The sequence below is a fragment of the Prionailurus viverrinus genome, chromosome F1 (assembly GCF_022837055.1).
Source record: "Prionailurus viverrinus isolate Anna chromosome F1, UM_Priviv_1.0, whole genome shotgun sequence".
Taxonomy (NCBI): Eukaryota; Metazoa; Chordata; class Mammalia; order Carnivora; family Felidae; genus Prionailurus; species Prionailurus viverrinus.
Genome location: NC_062577.1, coordinates 13,424,779 through 13,441,808, shown reverse-complemented (window position 1 = coordinate 13,441,808; position 17,030 = coordinate 13,424,779). Strand labels below are relative to the sequence as shown.

Genomic DNA, 17,030 nt, shown 5'->3' with positions numbered 1-17,030 from the left:
TGTTGCAATTAAATCCTTACCTGATTAAAATGGTCAGCTGCCAATTTTCTAAGAGACTCAATGTCCTTCCTTTTTAAGTATTTCTGATGAAAGAAAATCAAAGTAAGCTTACAAAATGACGGCTTCATAAACATGTCTATGATATCAAATGGGATACAAATATATTTTGTGTCCTTCCATCGCAATAGTAGGATTCAACAGAAGTTTAGTTTCTGCTTCCAAGGGACAAAATTTTAAAGCTTGTAACAGGGCCTATTAACATTCCGCCCCCCCCCCCGCAATTATGCAGGCCTCACTGGAAATGGCTGTGAATGTATTCCACAGAAGATCCTGTGTGTGTGATATGGAGGGTAAATGTTCAAAACGAATCTTTACAACTGAATTGTGTAAGAAAAAATAACTTTCAGATCAAAAAGAGGACTCGGAATTTGCTTATTTCAGGTCTTAAAATGCTTTTTATATCTTACTTTTTCTAAATCATCTAAATCATCAAGCTTTCTAAGTGAGACGCTCTGACCATCATCATAACTAATATTCTTGGGGCACTAGACTAGGTATGGGAGACACAAAAAGGTGGAGACATGGTTCACAACCCCACACTTCTTATAATATGCATGGGGAAGACCGGGCATACACAAATCGAGGCAAACAATAATAATACACAATATACGTTACACTGAGCTTACCTGGACACATTCATTATGTCTAGAGTATGGACACAAATTACTTTCCACTAAACGTGAGGTGAATAAAAAGTAATGAGACTGAATTCTCATTCCCATTTTGAATACACTAATATGCTCCAGTATATAAATGAGTAGTCTTTCAAACTAGTAATTTTCTTCAAAGTACTTCTGGAACCCCTCTTATTAAATTACGTTCAGCACAGGTGCGCTAACTCCAGAAAACAGGCGTGTCTCATCGCTTCAGGGTCAGTGTTCGCCTAGACCAATCATTCCTTCTCCTGCCCTTGTTTTTCGTCTTTTGCTTTTCACAGCATCACTTCTTTTCTCCTCCCCTGTCTGAACGCAGACAAGACCAGAGCCCTGGAAAGACTGAGAACCAACATGCAAGTGCTGGAGCTGATAGGGGCTGGGAACCTTTGGATAAACTGAGGCTGGAGACAGGGTATGAACACGATTTCATGCTCATCACTGGTGGGAATGAGCCCAGACGAAGTAGAGGAGTACTTTACGGCATTTTTTAAAAGGAAGGAAAAAACCTCTAGATCTGGAGTGTAAACTCATACTCACAAGGTTTTATTCTCCACTTACAATTTTGGGGACACTATTAGACTTCATATGAAAATATATATTCTTATGAAAAGAATTGTTCTTCTTGAAGTTTAAATGTGCCACTGTTGAACATATCTACTTCCCAAATATACGCTCTAGAGAAACAGAACTGTACATGACTTACTGCTCCTTCAGAGATACATATGGCCTTGACCGTTCCTTGGGGTTTACTAAGTGCATCTTGAAGAAATCCAACCTTTGTGTTTCTGAACACATCACTAATATCTACAATCTATAAAATGGGCAACAAAAAAGGGTAAGTAAAAAGTGAAGTGATTTTTATCTCAAAAACGTTTACAAACAAGATTCTAAAGAACCCAGTAGATCTTATTAACATTTATAGAGTGCATTCATAGTGTTTACCATGCGTTGGGCACCATGACAAGGGTTAATATTCTAATGTATTATTCATTATTATTAATTGATTTAATCAGTACAATAGATTCTAAGATAGGTATTCTCATTATTCCCATGTAACATATGAGGAAACCAAGGCACAGAGAGGACACTAAATCAGCCAAGATGACACAGCTGGTGGGTGGCAGAGCCAGAATTTAACCTAATAAGTCTGACTTAACAGGGGCACCTGGGTGGCTCAGTCGAGTGAACATCCAACTCTTAATCTCAGCTCAAAATCACGGTTGATGATGGTTCATGAGCTTGAGCCCTGAGCTGGGCTTTGCGCTTAACAGTGTGGAGCCTGCTTGGGATTCTCTCTCTTCCTCCTCCCCCTCTGCCCTCCTCCCACTCGTGTGTGCCCACATACTCTCTCTCTCTCTCTGTCTCTCTCTCTGTCTCTCTCTCTCAAAATAAATAAATAAACATGAAAAAAATTAAAAAAAGAATCACTATTTCACATTACAAAAGAAGAAATAAAGAGTGGTGAAGTTGACAGCTGTTAAGCTGGTAGTTAGGACTTTGTATATTATATATTTTTCATCCTAAGACATCCTAATGCTATCTATTTATAGACGAAGTAGAACTTCAACTTCTAAGGAATGTACACTGAGAAATGGGATACAGAAATGTCACCAGCATGACAGACATGAAGGGCTGCTCCTAAGAGCAAATGAATGAGAGGCTTTGCTAATGGAAACTGCTCTATAGAAATACGACCCTTACCCTTAGTTAAAAATGTGTAGATTTTGATACTTTGAATAAACATTTCCATATGTTTGAGCTCTTTATAGGCTAGGGAAAAAGAATAACTATTTAAAAAAAAATTTTTTTTTTTAAAGTTTATTTATTTTTGAGACAGAGAGACAGAGCATGAATGGGGGAGGGTCAGAGAGAGGGAGACACAGAATCTGAAGCAGGCTCAGGCTCTGAGCTGTCAGCACAGAGCCCGACGCGGGCTTGAACTCATGGACTGTGAGATCATGACCTGAGCCAAAGTCAGATGCTTAACCGACTGAGCAACCCAGGCGCGCCAAAAAAGAATAACTCTTAATCATCTGTCTTCCAAGTGTCATTTTAGCTTAAGAAAAATTGAAGAGGAAAGAATAGGGCTTTTTTTTTCCTTTCAAGTTACCGCTAACATCCACATAATTAATAAATTCTCAGTAATAAAAACTTTATAGCAAGAACCTTGCTCTTAGAAATGGGTCTTAGAATACAGTAGACAGAAAAAAATTACTACAGTTTTAATGGGCTATTATTCTCTCTTGCTGTAGCTTGGTAACAAGGCTAAGATTAACAACAAAAAATGTAACAGAGTGTGTAATTTGTTGTAAATTTCAAAGTGGTTTAAAAGACTAGGACTATGTGGGGCAGAGTCTTGGAAAAGTGAAGAGAGGTACCTTCATCCCAAAGCGAGTGTCAGGTTTATCAGTTCCATAGCTGGCCAATGCCTCAGCAAAAGTCATAGAAGGAAAAGGAACCACCACAGGATCTTTATCACTGGGCCAGGAATACTGGAGCAAGCCCTCAATTAGACTCCGGATTCCAATCTGGTCTACAAAAGACATCTCTATGTCAATCTGAAACCAAAATAACATATGGAAACTAACTTAAACAGCCATGATATTAATATGTACATATTTATATATTTCTCTGGTTTCAAGTTACCACAGGATTCTGCATAAAAATACTTAATGCGTGGATGAAAGTTGGGGGGACAAATATTACTGTACATCTGTTTTATGTCAGGCATTGTGTGAATGCTTTACAAATATCAGCTTGCTTAGTTCTCGTCGCTATTCTCATAGCTGAAGGCTGGGAGAGGCTATGTAACTTGCCTGTGTACATGCAGTTAGTAAATAGTGAAGCTGCATTTGATTCCAGGTCTGGCCAACTCCAAAGCTTATGATTTTTGCACTTCACCATACTGATTAACATGGTATCATACAACAATCAAATCATGATAGATTTGATGAGTCCAAAGATTAGACAGATTAAATACCAACATACAGAATTGTTGATTCTTAACGTACGAGATTTGTTTTAAGAACTTTATCCTACCATGGCCATTAAAACACTGTTGGAATCTCTGGCATTTCTTAGTTGATGACTATACTCCTTATAAAGCGGACATATGGAATAGATCAAAAATTAAACCATTAGTGTCTCAACTGCAGGTTAGTTTAATTAAACATCTGATGAATAAATGTAATGAGCAGTAAAGCACTGGCATACACTAGAGATATTGTGGGTTTGGTTCCAGACCACCGCAAGAAAGTGAATATCACAATAAAGTTGGTCAAATTAATTTTTTGGTTTCCTACTGTCTATAAAAGTTATGTTTAGGGCACCTGGGTGGCTCAGTTGATTAAGCTACCAACTCTTGGTTTCAGCTCAGGTCATGATCTCACGGTTCATGGGTTCAAGCCCCACATCGGGCTCTGTGCTGACAGTGCTGAACCTGCTTGGGATTCTCTCTCTCTCCCTCTCTTTCTGCCCCTCTATCCAACGTCTTTCTCACTCTCAAAATAAATAAATAAAACTTAAAAAAAAAGGTATGTTTCACTATACTGTAGTCTATTAAGTATACAATAGCATTATGTCTAAAAGAATGTATACACCTTAATTAAAAACACTTTATTGCTAAAAAAAAATGCTAAGCATCATCTGAGCTTTCAGTGAGTCGCACTGGTCACAGATCACCAAAACAAATATAATATTCATGAAAAGTTTGAAATACTGCAAGGATTACCCAAAATGTGACACAAAGACTCAAAGTGAACAAATGCCATTGGAAAATCGGTGCGGATACTTGCCCCACACGGGGCTGCCACAACCCTCAACCTGTTAACGAGGCGATGTCCATGAAGCATGCGAGAGGGGAGTGCAATAGAACAAGGTATAGCCTGTGTATGAAATTACGGCCCGGTCTTGAAATGCGTGGCCATAGCAAGGCTGAGTAAGTGAGAGACAAAAGTGAACATAACTTAGTACCTGAGTAAACTCGGGCTGTCGGTCTGGTCTCGAACCTTCATCTCGATAACATCGGGCAACCTGAAAATATCTACAATTGAAAAATAGCACGATTTGAGGCATGATTCTAGGAAGATACACATACTTTTCCCCAAAAGTTCATGGCAGGGCAGTCTATGAAATAAATTAATAATGGTACCTGGAGGAACATAAGAAATTTAAAAATTCTTTATGATGCTCTAACCTAAGCAGATATACAGCAGACCCACAAGAAACTATACGTTGTCTTAAAAATATACAAGGGCACCTTCTGATATTCATATATTAGATTGGCATGCAAGGCAGTCTATAGTGCTTTACACACGCTCTTTGCTTTGCTTTGGCCAAAGTGAAACACTTGTTGCTCCATGGCTTGTGCCAGGCCGTTCCCATTCTCATCTTCATCTGCTGGGACCCCACATTATCCCAGAAGGCCTCGCCCACAAAGATTTTTTTCCTATTTCCCAAAACAATATCATTTCAAACCTCTTTACACCAAGTTTGCAACCCTTAACAAACTTATTTTTGGGTCTATCACAGTTGGTTTTATTTATTACTCTGTCTTACTACATTCATTAACTTCTGGAGAGAGAAACCTACTCTTTTTGGTTTCTAATTCCCTGCACATCTACTAGCATAGAGCTTTGCATATGGTGGCCACCCAAAAAATCTTTACTCAATAACAACTATAATGTTTAGGGTATTTTACAAGTATTTTCCAAATGCTCACACATTTCCTAACTTCTTTTAAGAGATCAGATATTTTGTGTTCCCTTTTCTCCTCTCCACCTCCCTCCCCTTCTTTTTCTGACAACGAACTACTAGCAATAGAGCTCACCTGTCTAAACCACCAACCATCAGAAGCTGCTTAAACTGTTGAGGACTCTGAGGGAGACAATAAAACTTTCCAGGTTCCCTGGATGGTATTACATACTCTTTTGCACCCTTTTAATGAGAGAAGGAGAGCAGAAATATTGTTAACAAAATCAAACCTAAGGCCTGGTGGAAGTTAATACCTCAGCTCATCACTGAAATTAAAGATTGGGGAGCCTAGGAGGACGGGCGTCAGTTAGGCAACCGAATTCGGCTCAGGTCATGATCTCACGGTTTGTGAGTTCGAGCCCCGCATCGGGCTCTGTGCTGACAGCTTAGAGCCTGGAGCTTGCTTCTGATTCTGTGTCTCCCTCTCTCTGCCCCTCCCCCACTCATGCTCTGTCTCTGTCTCAGAAAAAAATAAACATTAAAAGAAAAAAAAATTAAAAAAAAAAGTAACTAAAGATCAATGATAGGGGCGCCTGGGTGGCGCAGTCGGTTAAGCGTCCAACTTCAGCCAGGTCGCGATCTCGCAGCCCGTGAGTTCGAGCCCCGCGTCGGGCTCTGGGCTGATGGCTCAGAGCCTGGAGCCTGTTTCTGATTCTGTGTCTCCCTCTCTCTCTGCCCCTCCCCCGTTCATGCTCTGTCTCTCTCTGTCCCAAAAATAAATAAACGTTGAAAAAAAATTAAAAAAAAAAAAAAAGATCAATGACAGATCATTTCTTGCTTATCTTTTAGTCCCCCAAAAGGCTTGCACATAGTAGGCTTTAAACTATGTTTGCACATAGTAGGTAATAAATGTATGCTTGTTGAAATGATTTTCGAATTCTGTTACTAGCTTAAAGAATTTTGTGCAATTCCTTTCTAATAATTGCTAACTGCTTTTTTAAAAAAAATTCTTTTATTTTACCTATTTATTTTTAAAGTTTTTAAATGTTTATTTATTTTTGAGAGAGAGAAAGAGAGAGAGAGAGAGAGAGAGCTCAAGTTGGGGAGGGGAAACGAGAGGGAGACACAGAATCTGAAGCAGGCTCCAGGCTCTGTCAGCACAGAGCCCTTCGTGGGGCTCGAACTCACAATCCATGAGATCATGACATGAGCTGAAGCCAGACACTTAACCGACTGAGCCACCCAGGTGCCCCTCAAATTTTATTTTAGAGAGAGTGAGAGTGCAAGTGGGGTCGAGGGACAGAGAGACAGAGAGAGAGACAGAATGTCAAGCAGGCTCCTCGCTCAGTGTGGGGCCCAACATGGGGCTCAATCTCACGACCCTGGGATCATGATCTGGGCCAAAATCAAGAGTTAGACCCTCAACTGACTGAGCCACCCAGGCACCCCACTGACTGCTTTTTAAAATTAAACTACAGTTTTATAAGTCCATAGACTGTATAAATAGAGTAAATACCAATGTTTAGAAATTTTAATTCTTGGGTCGCCTGGGTGGCTCAGTCAGTAAAGCGTCTGACTTCTGCTCAGGTCATGATATTATGGTTCGTGAGTTCAAGCCCCATGTTGGGCTCTGTGCTGACAGCTCGGAGCCTGGAGCCTGCTTCAGATTCTGTGACTCTCTCTCTCTCTCTCTCTCTCTCTCTCTCTCTCTCTCTCTGCACCTCCCCCGCTCATGCTCTCTCTCTCTCAAAAAATAAATGTTAAAAAAAAAATATCAGTTCTTAATGAACAAGGGGTTTATTTTTAAGGAAACAATTCATTATCATTAATTTTAAAGAAATGCTTATTTATTTATTTGAGAGAGAGAGAGAGAGAACAGAGGGAGGGAGAGAGAGACAGAGAGAGCACAAGTAGGGGAGGGGCAGAGAGACAGAAAATCCAAAGCAGGCTCCACACTCAGCATAGAGCCAGGGCTCAATCTCATGACCTTGAAATCATGACTTGAGCTGAAACCTAAGAGTCAAACGCTTAACCAACTGAGCCACCCAGGGGCCCCCAACTTTCTCAATTCTTAACAAAACCTAGGGGCGCCTAGGTGGAAGACGGTTAAGCGTGCGACTTTGGCTCAGGTCATGATCTCATGGCTCATGAGTTCAAGCCCTGAGTCACGCTTTGTGCTGACAGCTCAGAACCTGGAGCCTGCTTCAGATTCCGTGTCTCCCTCTCTCTGCCCCTCCCCTGTTTGTGCTCTGTCTCTCTCTCTCTTAAAAATAAATAAACATAAAAAAAAATTTAAAAAACAGCACTCAAACCTACTTAATATGACCATCTTGAGGCAGTAAAATATATGGAAAAAATATAGCCAAGTGAATATAAAAAAGTGGTCCAATTTCATAACTAGTAGGATATTGTTAGTAGGCTGATTTAAGGAATATACATACCCCTGGAGTCCTCTTAAACAATGTTGGTGTTTCTATATCCACAAACCCTAAAAAGAGAGAAGCATCAGAATTTAACACATAGGAATTTGTCAAATATGTTGTCTACGATTCAATTCAACAAATCTGAGGCTACATTTTAATTAGGAATTTTGACTGAAATAAGTTACCATGCCTACTGAATACTGATTTCCACACATCCAATAAGGAAGCTGAAAATTTTCATAAAACCCTATTTGGTTCATAAAGTGACACTTTTGTCATGAAATAATTCTAACTATTTGATGGATTCTTGTCTACTGAACTGTTTTGGTTTTCTAAATGTTCTGCTAGTATAGTAAAAATAATATAAACATAGTAGGAAAAAAAACCCAGGACTGAATGAAGAGTCTAGTTTAATTCACAGGACATTTCTGGGCTCTTAACAAATTAGTATAAGCATGATAAAGAATTAAGAAAACTTAGAGATAACAGCCAAAGGGCTGTCCCACCTTCAAGACAACACCTTTAAAGGGCTGTATTTGTGACCTAATAGAGAGCTAAATTATGCTCTAAGACACAACACTTGGAAATAAAACTTTCTTCAAAAACTGCTTTACACATTAAACGAATTCCAGACCTCTGGCAACATGAGACCCAATGACGAAACTGCTGACGAAAACAGTAGACATGCTGAAAAGCTCATCGAGGTGTCCCTTACCATGTAGATTACAGAGATATTCCCGCATTTTCATGACCATCCGGGACCTCAGTCGCAGGTTGTACTGCATTTGGAAACTGCGCAAGTCTAAGTAGCGATACTGCAAACGAAGAGCCTCTGTTTTCTAAACAAATTTAAAGAGTTTTATGTTCAAACATTTTTTGAATACTAAAAAGATATTTAATGCAGAGCTTGACTTTTCAAAAACTTCAGTTTTATCTTTAGTTTCTACCATTCGTGAATAAATACAACACCGTTCTTTTTTATTTATTTATATTTCATTTCCTTTATTTTAGAGAGAGAGATAATGAGCAGGGGTAGAGGGCTAGAGGGAGAGAGAGGAGAGGGAGAGGGACAGAGAATCTTAAGCAGGCTCTGCACTTAGTGTGGAGCCCAACTTGGGACTCAATCCCACAACCTTGTGTCCTTGGGACACTGGGACCATGACCTGAGCTGAAATCAAGAGTCGGACGCTCAACCGACTGAGCCACTCAGGTGCCTCTAGAACACCATTCTTAATTCTGACAGCTGCTAAGTTTGTTACTAGCATAGATTTTACATTTTTTTTTTTTTACTATTATTATTGTTACCTTTTACTGATTGCAATTTGCCTACTCTCACTAAACATTTATCCATTCATTTAAGCCCACAGTTGAGTCTTGAAAAAAATATTTGAAGACTTAAAAGATCTTTTAACAATACACAGCAGGGGCACCTGGGTGGCTCAGGCGGTTAAGCTTCCGACTTCGGCTCAGGTCATGATCTCACAGTTCGTGAGTTCGAGCCCCACGTCGGGCTCTGTGCTGACAGCTCAGAGCCTGGAGCCTGCTTCACATTCTGTGTCTCCCTCTCTCTCTGCCCCTTCCCTGCCCATGCTGTGTCTCTCTCTGTCTCAAAAATAAACATTAAAAAAAAATTTTTTTTAAATACACAGCAGAGTGCAAACAGCTATGACATTATCACCTGAGTTGGACTACAGGTAGAAGAAATGCAAGGGGACAGAATCTCCATGGCTGAATGCATAGGAACTGCATTCAGCCTGTAAATCTTATTTTCAAGCCTGTAAATCTCTGCATCTCTCTCTGTGCTGACAACTTTTTTTAAGTCCTTTTTCCTCAAATAGCTTATTTCTTTGATAATAGAAGAACTGTCACTTCGTTCTGAAAGCTTAGGTGGGGGAAAAACTGGATTTCCTTTATCCTCCCCCACAGAAAGATCAACCCTGTAATTATATTGCTTTTTCTACTTAAAAGATTAAGTTTTGAGAACTTAAATGTAACACTAAGTGACTATGCAATCAATTTAAAAACCTTTTCATAGATCAGTTTACAAATTAGATGTATATACATCTAGAACTGTAAATAATTGTGACAAAGCTCCAGATTATCTGGGTGTACTCCCCAGAGCTATTTAGCTCCAACAGCCTCTCAAACTTTGGCAAAGAACATCCTAAATTGCAATAATCAGATTTATATGCTTGGGAAGTCAAGGAAATGTTTTTTTTTTTTTTTAATTTATTTTTGGGACAGAGAGAGACAGAGCATGAACGGGGGAGGGGCAGAGAGAGAGAGGGAGACACAGAATCGGAAACAGGCTCCAGGCTCCGAGCCATCAGCCCAGAGCCCGACGCGGGGCTCGAACTCACGGACCGCGAGATCGCGACCTGGCTGAAGTCGGACGCTTAACCGACTGCGCCACTCAGGCGCCCCAAGGAAATGTTTTATCACTGTTAGAGGCTTAAACTTAAAAATGCAGGATCCCCCCCCATGCCATCTGACTATTTCCAAGCTTGACACAAATTTTCCTTCAAAATGTAAAACAGAAGCAACAAAAAACTTGAAAATAACAGCTCAAGTCTTAAAGGTAGAACCATGTTTCAAGCTGTCTGAAAAAGCAGCATGGGTGTTTAGGAACTGCAACAGCTTAATGCACTGTTGCTATTTCAGAACAGTTCACAGAGGAATAGAAGAGAATACTTCAGGGGCACCTAGGGTGGCTCAGTCGGCTAAGCGTCTGACTCTAGATTTCCGCTCAGGTCATGATCTCACGGTTTGTGGGATTGAGTCCCGCATCAGGCTCTGTGCTGTTAGTGGAGCTGGGGATACTTTCTCTGTTTGCACGCTCTCTCTCTCTCTCTCTCTCTCTCTCTCTCAAAATACATAGATAAACTTAAAAAAAAAAAAACGATTATAAAGAAAAAGAACACTTCACAATACAGCTACAATAAAACACTTGATTTTGTGTTTTAAACTTTTTCTTTTAAAAACTCTGAAAACACTACTGGTTATCAACATTTTCTAGATACTCTATTATTTTTTAATAACAAAGGATGGCACCTTCACGAAGTCCTTAATTTCGAAGGGCAGCTTCTTGCAGGTATTCAGAAGTTGAGCTGATTTAACTTTGATTTCAATCTCACCTGTTGGCATTTTCTTAAAGAGAGAGACAGACAGAAGAGACCTATGTTTAAAAAATCACTCATCAGGACATGTACACAGTGAACATCTGTAAGACACAAGCACTTATTTACATTTACATATGTAAAATGTGTAGGTGCTTAGAGCACATAATCCAAAGCATAAATGTGTGTGCCAGATTTTGACATTCTTATGCATGTCTGTGGTCGATGTGCTCATTAACAGATGTCTTAACATGACTATCTGCACAGGTGTGTGTTTGTGGTGAAGATTTGGAATGTGTAGGATCATTCGTAGAACTTGCAGAGCTTTTCGTGCCTGATGTCTAGCAGGTGCTCAGTCTCTTGCTGAATGTGCAGACAGTGCAAATATATACAGGTCAAATTTATACACGGTTTCTAAACTGCTCACTGGATTCTCTTGTCCTGGAGGTCGGGAAATTACCGTCCCGGATACTTGCACCACAGACTCCACTGGGGCTTCACATAAAATCTTCTTCACAGAAGCAGCGGACTATAGAATAAGAGAGGAAAACAGTTCTGATGAACACATGAACTTAAAGGAATACGTAGTAACTACAGTAGTCTATGGTTTATGGAAATAGAAATACTCACGGCTTAACTACTGTCCTTAAATACTGCCATAAATCCTGGGGCTGCCCTTAATGACTTTATTAAAGACTTTGGTAAATGACATCCCCATTTTGACTCCATAGAACACAGCCAGTAAAACTATTAGGTAAGAGTTTAAAAATTTTTTCCTTAAAGGAAAATGAGGAGAATGATGGATGTAAACAATTCCTACATACTTTTAAGGCAACTGTCTCCAGAGTTAGTCTTGGGGGCAGTTAAATCCAATAGCAATAATGGGAGTCCAAATGAAAGGAATTCTCCTGGGTTAGCTATGCTCTGGATCCTCATCCCTGAGAGACAATTCACTGCTCTTCACTTACTTCAAAGACTAAGAGCTGAATAAATCGTATGTTTCTTAGGTATACAAGCATTTGTAAACATTACAAGAGAAACCAATATTGCCCAACAAGTATCACATGAGCTATTTTTTTTTTAATGTTTATTTATTTTGAGAATGAGAGAGAGTGAGCGAGTGCATGTGAGCAAGGGAGGGGCAGAGAGAGAGGACACAGAAAAAGAATCCCAGGCAGGCTCTGCACTGGCAGTGCAGAGCCGATGTGGGGCTGGAACTTATGAACCGTGAGATCATGACCTCAGCTGAAATCAAGAGTTAGATGCTCAATGGACTGAATCACCCAGGAGCCCCTGACATGGGCATTTTTAGTTCATCTAATTTTAATGGTAATTATTTTTTGAGCAGGTAGTACCTTCACACGGCTCAAAATTCAAAGGGTACGAATAAATATACAGTAAAAGTCCCACTCCCCAGAGGTATCCATTGTTACCAGAAACTTACATTATTGTTTCATATGAAGGAACACTTCATAACAAACACACATACACACCCCTTTTTATACAGGTAATAGGACTCTACGTGCTCTTCTGTATCCTGTTTTTTTCACTTGACAATATATTTTGGATTTTTTTCCAGATCAGCACATAGTTTCTTTCATCTTTTTTCTATGGCTATAGCGATGTACGTCACTTCTTATAGGAGTCTCTTCTTAGGGGGGCATCAAGGTTTTCCCCCATTTTTTTCTATTAAAAAAATCCTGGGGTGTCTGGTTGGCTCAGTCGGTTAAATGTTCAACTCCTGATTTTGGCTCAGATCATGATCTCACAGTTCATGAGTTCTAGCCCCACATCGGGCTCTGCGCTAACAGCTTGGAGTCTGCTTCGGATTCTCTCTCTTCCTCTCTCTCTATCCTTCCCCTGCTCATGCATACTCTCTCTCTCTCTCTCTCTCTCTCTCTCTCTCAAAAATAAATAAATAAACATTAAAAAAAATTCCTGTAAACAGGGTGCCTGGGTGGCTTGAGTCAGTTAAGCCTCTGACTTTGGCTCAGGTCATGATCTCGTGGTTCGTGGGTTGGAGCCCCGCATCGGGCTCTGTGCTGACAGCTCGGAGCCTGGATCCTGCTTCTGATTCTGCGTCTCCCTCTCTCTCTGCCCCTCCCCTGCTCATGCTCTGTCTCTCTCTGTCTCAAAAATAAACATTAAAAAAATTAAAAACAAAAAATTCCTGTAATGAAGAACCTTGTATTTATGTCATTTGCATTTGTGTAAGTTTAGGGGTAAGATAACTAACTGGAAATGAAATGAATGTTTTGAAACACTTACTAATTTGATATTGGCAAACTGCCCTCTGTAGACTTAGTGCCAATTTGTATTCCCCCACAAGAATGTATGAGTACTTGTTTTCCCAAACACAGTGTGCTATCCATCCAGTTTTAATGACAATTCTGTGTAGTTTTAATTCACAATTTTGTACCTATGAGTGAGGTTGAACATATTTTCATATGCCTATTAAGCCACTTACGTTTTCTTTTACATAAATTTTATTTTCATATGCTGGGTTCATATTTCTACTGGTTCACTGGTCTTTTTGTTTGTTTGTTTTGATTTGAAGTAGCCCTTTAGAGAAATTAGCCCTTTGTGATATGAGTTGCACATATTTTTTCCCAGTTGGTCATTTGTCTTAGTGTTGCTTATGATAGTTTTCAGTTTCATTAACAATAAACTTCTGAATTTAAAACCTCCGACATACTCAGCTTATTCTACCACAGCATCAAAGAGGCTTTCAGACAACAGTAGGAAACCTACTATTACCTCATCCTGGGGGATGACAACTTGAACAAGCCCATGGAAATCTCTTAGCACCAGGAAGATGTTCTGCCTGATCAATGAAGAAAATGAACATGTTAAGATAAAATCTCTGCACCCAAAATGTAAGCAGGCAAAACAAATTAGACAAACAAAAAAAAAACCCCATGCAATTTTCCATGTTTTTATAATACATAATTATGTGCTTTCATTAGCTACATTCATGCAATTATCTATGTAGCTAATTAATGGAAAAAAAACCCGACTTTTCATTTTCTTTTCTTTTTTTTCTTTCAAGTAAATTCCATGCCAAAGGCAGGACTTGAACTCACAACCCTGAGATCAAGAGTCACACACTCTGCCTACTTGAGCTAGCCAGGCACCCCAGAATTTCCATTTTCAATTTCAATTTTTAGCTGATATACATACAGCTTACTAATGCTATCCAGATGGCTTGCATATTTATCTATCTATCTATCTATCTATCTATTTATTTTGAGAGAGAGACAGAGAGAGAGTGCACAAGCAGGGGAGGGGCAGAGAGAGAATCCCAAGCATGCTCTGCACTGTCAGAGAAGAGCCTGATGTGGGGCTTGAACTCACCAACTGTGAGATCATGACCTAAGCTGAAATCAAAAGTCAGACGCTTAACCACCTGAGCCACCCAGGTGCCCCAAAAGGCGAATTTTTAATTTTCACTGGCTTAAGTCTTTATAAGAAAATTTTACTAAATTTGGGAACTTTCCACATATTAAAATCCAAAGAATATATTTTAGGATATTGAAAATATCTACTTGGTCATTTTTGAAATATAGCAGTATAAACTCTTTTCTCTCTCTTTTTTAAAGAACTTAATGTCTATTTATTTATTTTGAAAGAGAGAGAGAGAGAGAGAGGCCGAGGGAGAGGGAGAGAGAACCCAAGCAGGCTCCGTGCTGTCAGCAGAGTCCAATATGGGTCCTGATCCCATGAACCATGAGACCATGACCTGCACCAAAATTGAGAGTTGGACACTTAACCAACTGAGCCACCCAGGTGCTTCTAAACTCTTCTCTTAAAATAAAAGATACAATTTCTAGAGGAGGTCCAACTACTAATTTAATACTTCTACAAACCATCAAAAGATCCCTCAAATTCCAACATTTTAGCATTCAACCTACATTTCTCATACTGCCCTTAGTACCAGGTGGAGGTACGGAAAGCCTCCTCAGATTTTGAGCTCAGGAGATAAAGTCACCAAATGTATGGGTCAAATATCCATCCATTTGGAACACATTCTTTAGGAAGTCCACACAATCTATGTATTTTGGAACTCTTCATTGTGAATTAATGTACTATTCAGGTACATGCTGGAATACAGAGATGAACAACAAAATGGGCTTTAATCTTAAGGAATCACTGTTTATCCTTTTAGGGTTTTTCTCTACCTAAATTTGGAATAAAATAAGCTTTTTTCATGGTAATGAAGCTTACCAGCTGGCCCATTCCCAATTACTGGTCCTAGGAACTCTTCAACTTTAGTAAGCCAAGGGACATTCAGTCCAGTGGAACACGCTTCGTTATTACACCCTTCAACAGATGTCATGCCAGTGACTCTATTTGGGTCTTTCAAAACAACCCTGAAACTGAATGCATTGTGAGAATCCTGCAGGGGCTACAAAGTTTGTACTGTTCTGACTGGTTGAAAATTAATAAAAGTTTGGAACTGACTGGGGGGAAAACAACCACCAGGAATTCTTAAGCCAGTTTACCTTCGGTACTGAATCCATCCACACAAGGTGACTTCCTGGCCTAAGTGAGAAGAACGCAATTCTCCGCACGTGTTGGTCCGAGCAACAAAGCTACTCAATTCTTTAAAGCAGAAAAGATTAAAAATAGATCATTTGTGAATTGCTTAACAGTAAAGACTCCTAAATTATTTCATTTTAGGTATTTCATGTCAATGAATTAAACTTACAAAGTAAGTTGGAAGTCTGTAATTTGATTCAATCACTATTCGATTTACCTGCAACTGTGTCAAAAGCCAAGTGAATTAATAGTCTTAATGTAAATTTTGCCCTGTCTTAGGAAATCTAAATTTGATCAGATAGCATTTGCGTTAAGACCTAAAATTAACCCTATTCTTAATAGCGCACATTTTCCCCAAATCGGACCTTAGGAATTACATTAGTTTGATGGTACGGTAAATGGCTTTAGTATGAATCTACAGTGACACCAGTCACTTGTACACTAGAAAACACTATTCAAGATATTCTCAAATATTAAAGAACTTTTTAAGAATCCTTTTTATTAGTACCATCAGCTAAAAGCAGAATTCATGTGGTTACTTTTCTGCTTTGTTTGTTTTGTTTTTAACTCCAGGGGAAAATCTACATTATAAGACAGGAAGGAGTGAGTGATCTGTCTCTACACATAAGGATATCCAGTTAAGTCTACAGGAAAACGGAGTAAGAGCACTCCGGCCGTAGAGAACAGGAAATACTGTTTAGGGGACAGAGCTCTTCACTGCTTTCAACCTGGAATTCTCCTCTGTGAACTGAGCATCAGCCTTCTGGAGAGAGAGCCCTGGATCAGGTGGGTGACCCTTCCGGTGGGTGTGGATAAACCCCTGCACAGCCGACTTAACCAAGAGGAGAACATGTTGGAACCGCAGCAGGATGGCGAGAGACGCTTACGAATCCCAAGTTGCCGGTGTTGGATGGTGGTCAAAAGTCAGTTTAGGAAATATACACAAATCCCTTAAAATGCTAGCAGTTCCTGCTCTCTTCTCCAACATTTAAGCCATTTTCCGCTGAACATTCCAGTACACGTGTCTAGAAACTAGACAAATCTGCAAGTTCTTTAGCGTCCTTGGAGAGCGGATAGGGGAAAGACCTTTTTTCCACCCTCAATGCATCAGTTTCCACTTCTAACAAACCAAACTGCGGCCAGAAGAGCCGAAAACCATTCCACACAGCACGGCAGGGTGGGACTCCGCGACCAAGCAAAGGAAGGGGCCGGTCACCAAGCGCACGCCCTTCCTTTCCTTCCACGCTTCCCCAAAGGTTCCCGCAGGCAGAACGGAAAACAGGAACTCAGCCTCAGGTTTCAAATCGCCCACACCTGGCGGCCGGCCTCCGGTCTTCAAAAAAAGGGAGGGCGAGCAAACCCCAAACACAAAACCTTCTCAAGCCCGAACCCACACCCAGATCACTGCTGGGAGCCTAGCGCTTCTCATTCGGCTCCGCGAGCACCCAAGTTCAACCAATCAGAGCAGAGTTGCCGCCGCCATGTTTACTATGGGCGGAAATTTGAAGGAAAGCTTCGCGTAGATAGAAAAACGCTGAAGACTT

The 17,030-nt window shown here is 40.0% G+C and overlaps 1 protein-coding gene across 6 annotated transcripts in view; it reads right to left on the bottom strand.

The window, feature by feature from the left end:
• The window catches only part of DARS2 (aspartyl-tRNA synthetase 2, mitochondrial), a 29,080-nt gene extending 12,158 nt beyond the window's left edge, over positions 1–16,922 (bottom strand). For 3 of the 6 annotated variants that reach the window (XM_047840804.1, XM_047840806.1, XM_047840808.1), the window contains exons 1-12: positions 16,215–16,922; positions 15,450–15,549; positions 13,705–13,771; positions 11,375–11,476; positions 10,883–10,978; positions 8,547–8,670; positions 7,850–7,896; positions 5,545–5,651; positions 4,689–4,758; positions 3,095–3,274; positions 1,420–1,527; positions 21–83 (exon numbers count right to left, since the gene is read on the bottom strand). In XM_047840804.1, the coding sequence (XP_047696760.1) occupies positions 21–83; positions 1,420–1,527; positions 3,095–3,274; positions 4,689–4,758; positions 5,545–5,651; positions 7,850–7,896; positions 8,547–8,670; positions 10,883–10,978; positions 11,375–11,476; positions 13,705–13,771; positions 15,450–15,549; positions 16,215–16,338 (1,188 nt within the window). In that variant the 5' untranslated portion in view covers positions 16,339–16,922. Of the gene's footprint in view, positions 1–20; positions 84–1,419; positions 1,528–3,094; positions 3,275–4,688; positions 4,759–5,544; positions 5,652–7,849; positions 7,897–8,546; positions 8,671–10,882; positions 10,979–11,374; positions 11,477–13,704; positions 13,772–15,449; positions 15,550–15,655; positions 15,710–16,214 lie in introns of all 6 variants that reach the window. The other 3 variants (XM_047840810.1, XM_047840807.1, XM_047840809.1) reach the window with 3 other exon arrangements.
• Between the last annotated feature and the right edge of the window lie 108 nt (positions 16,923–17,030).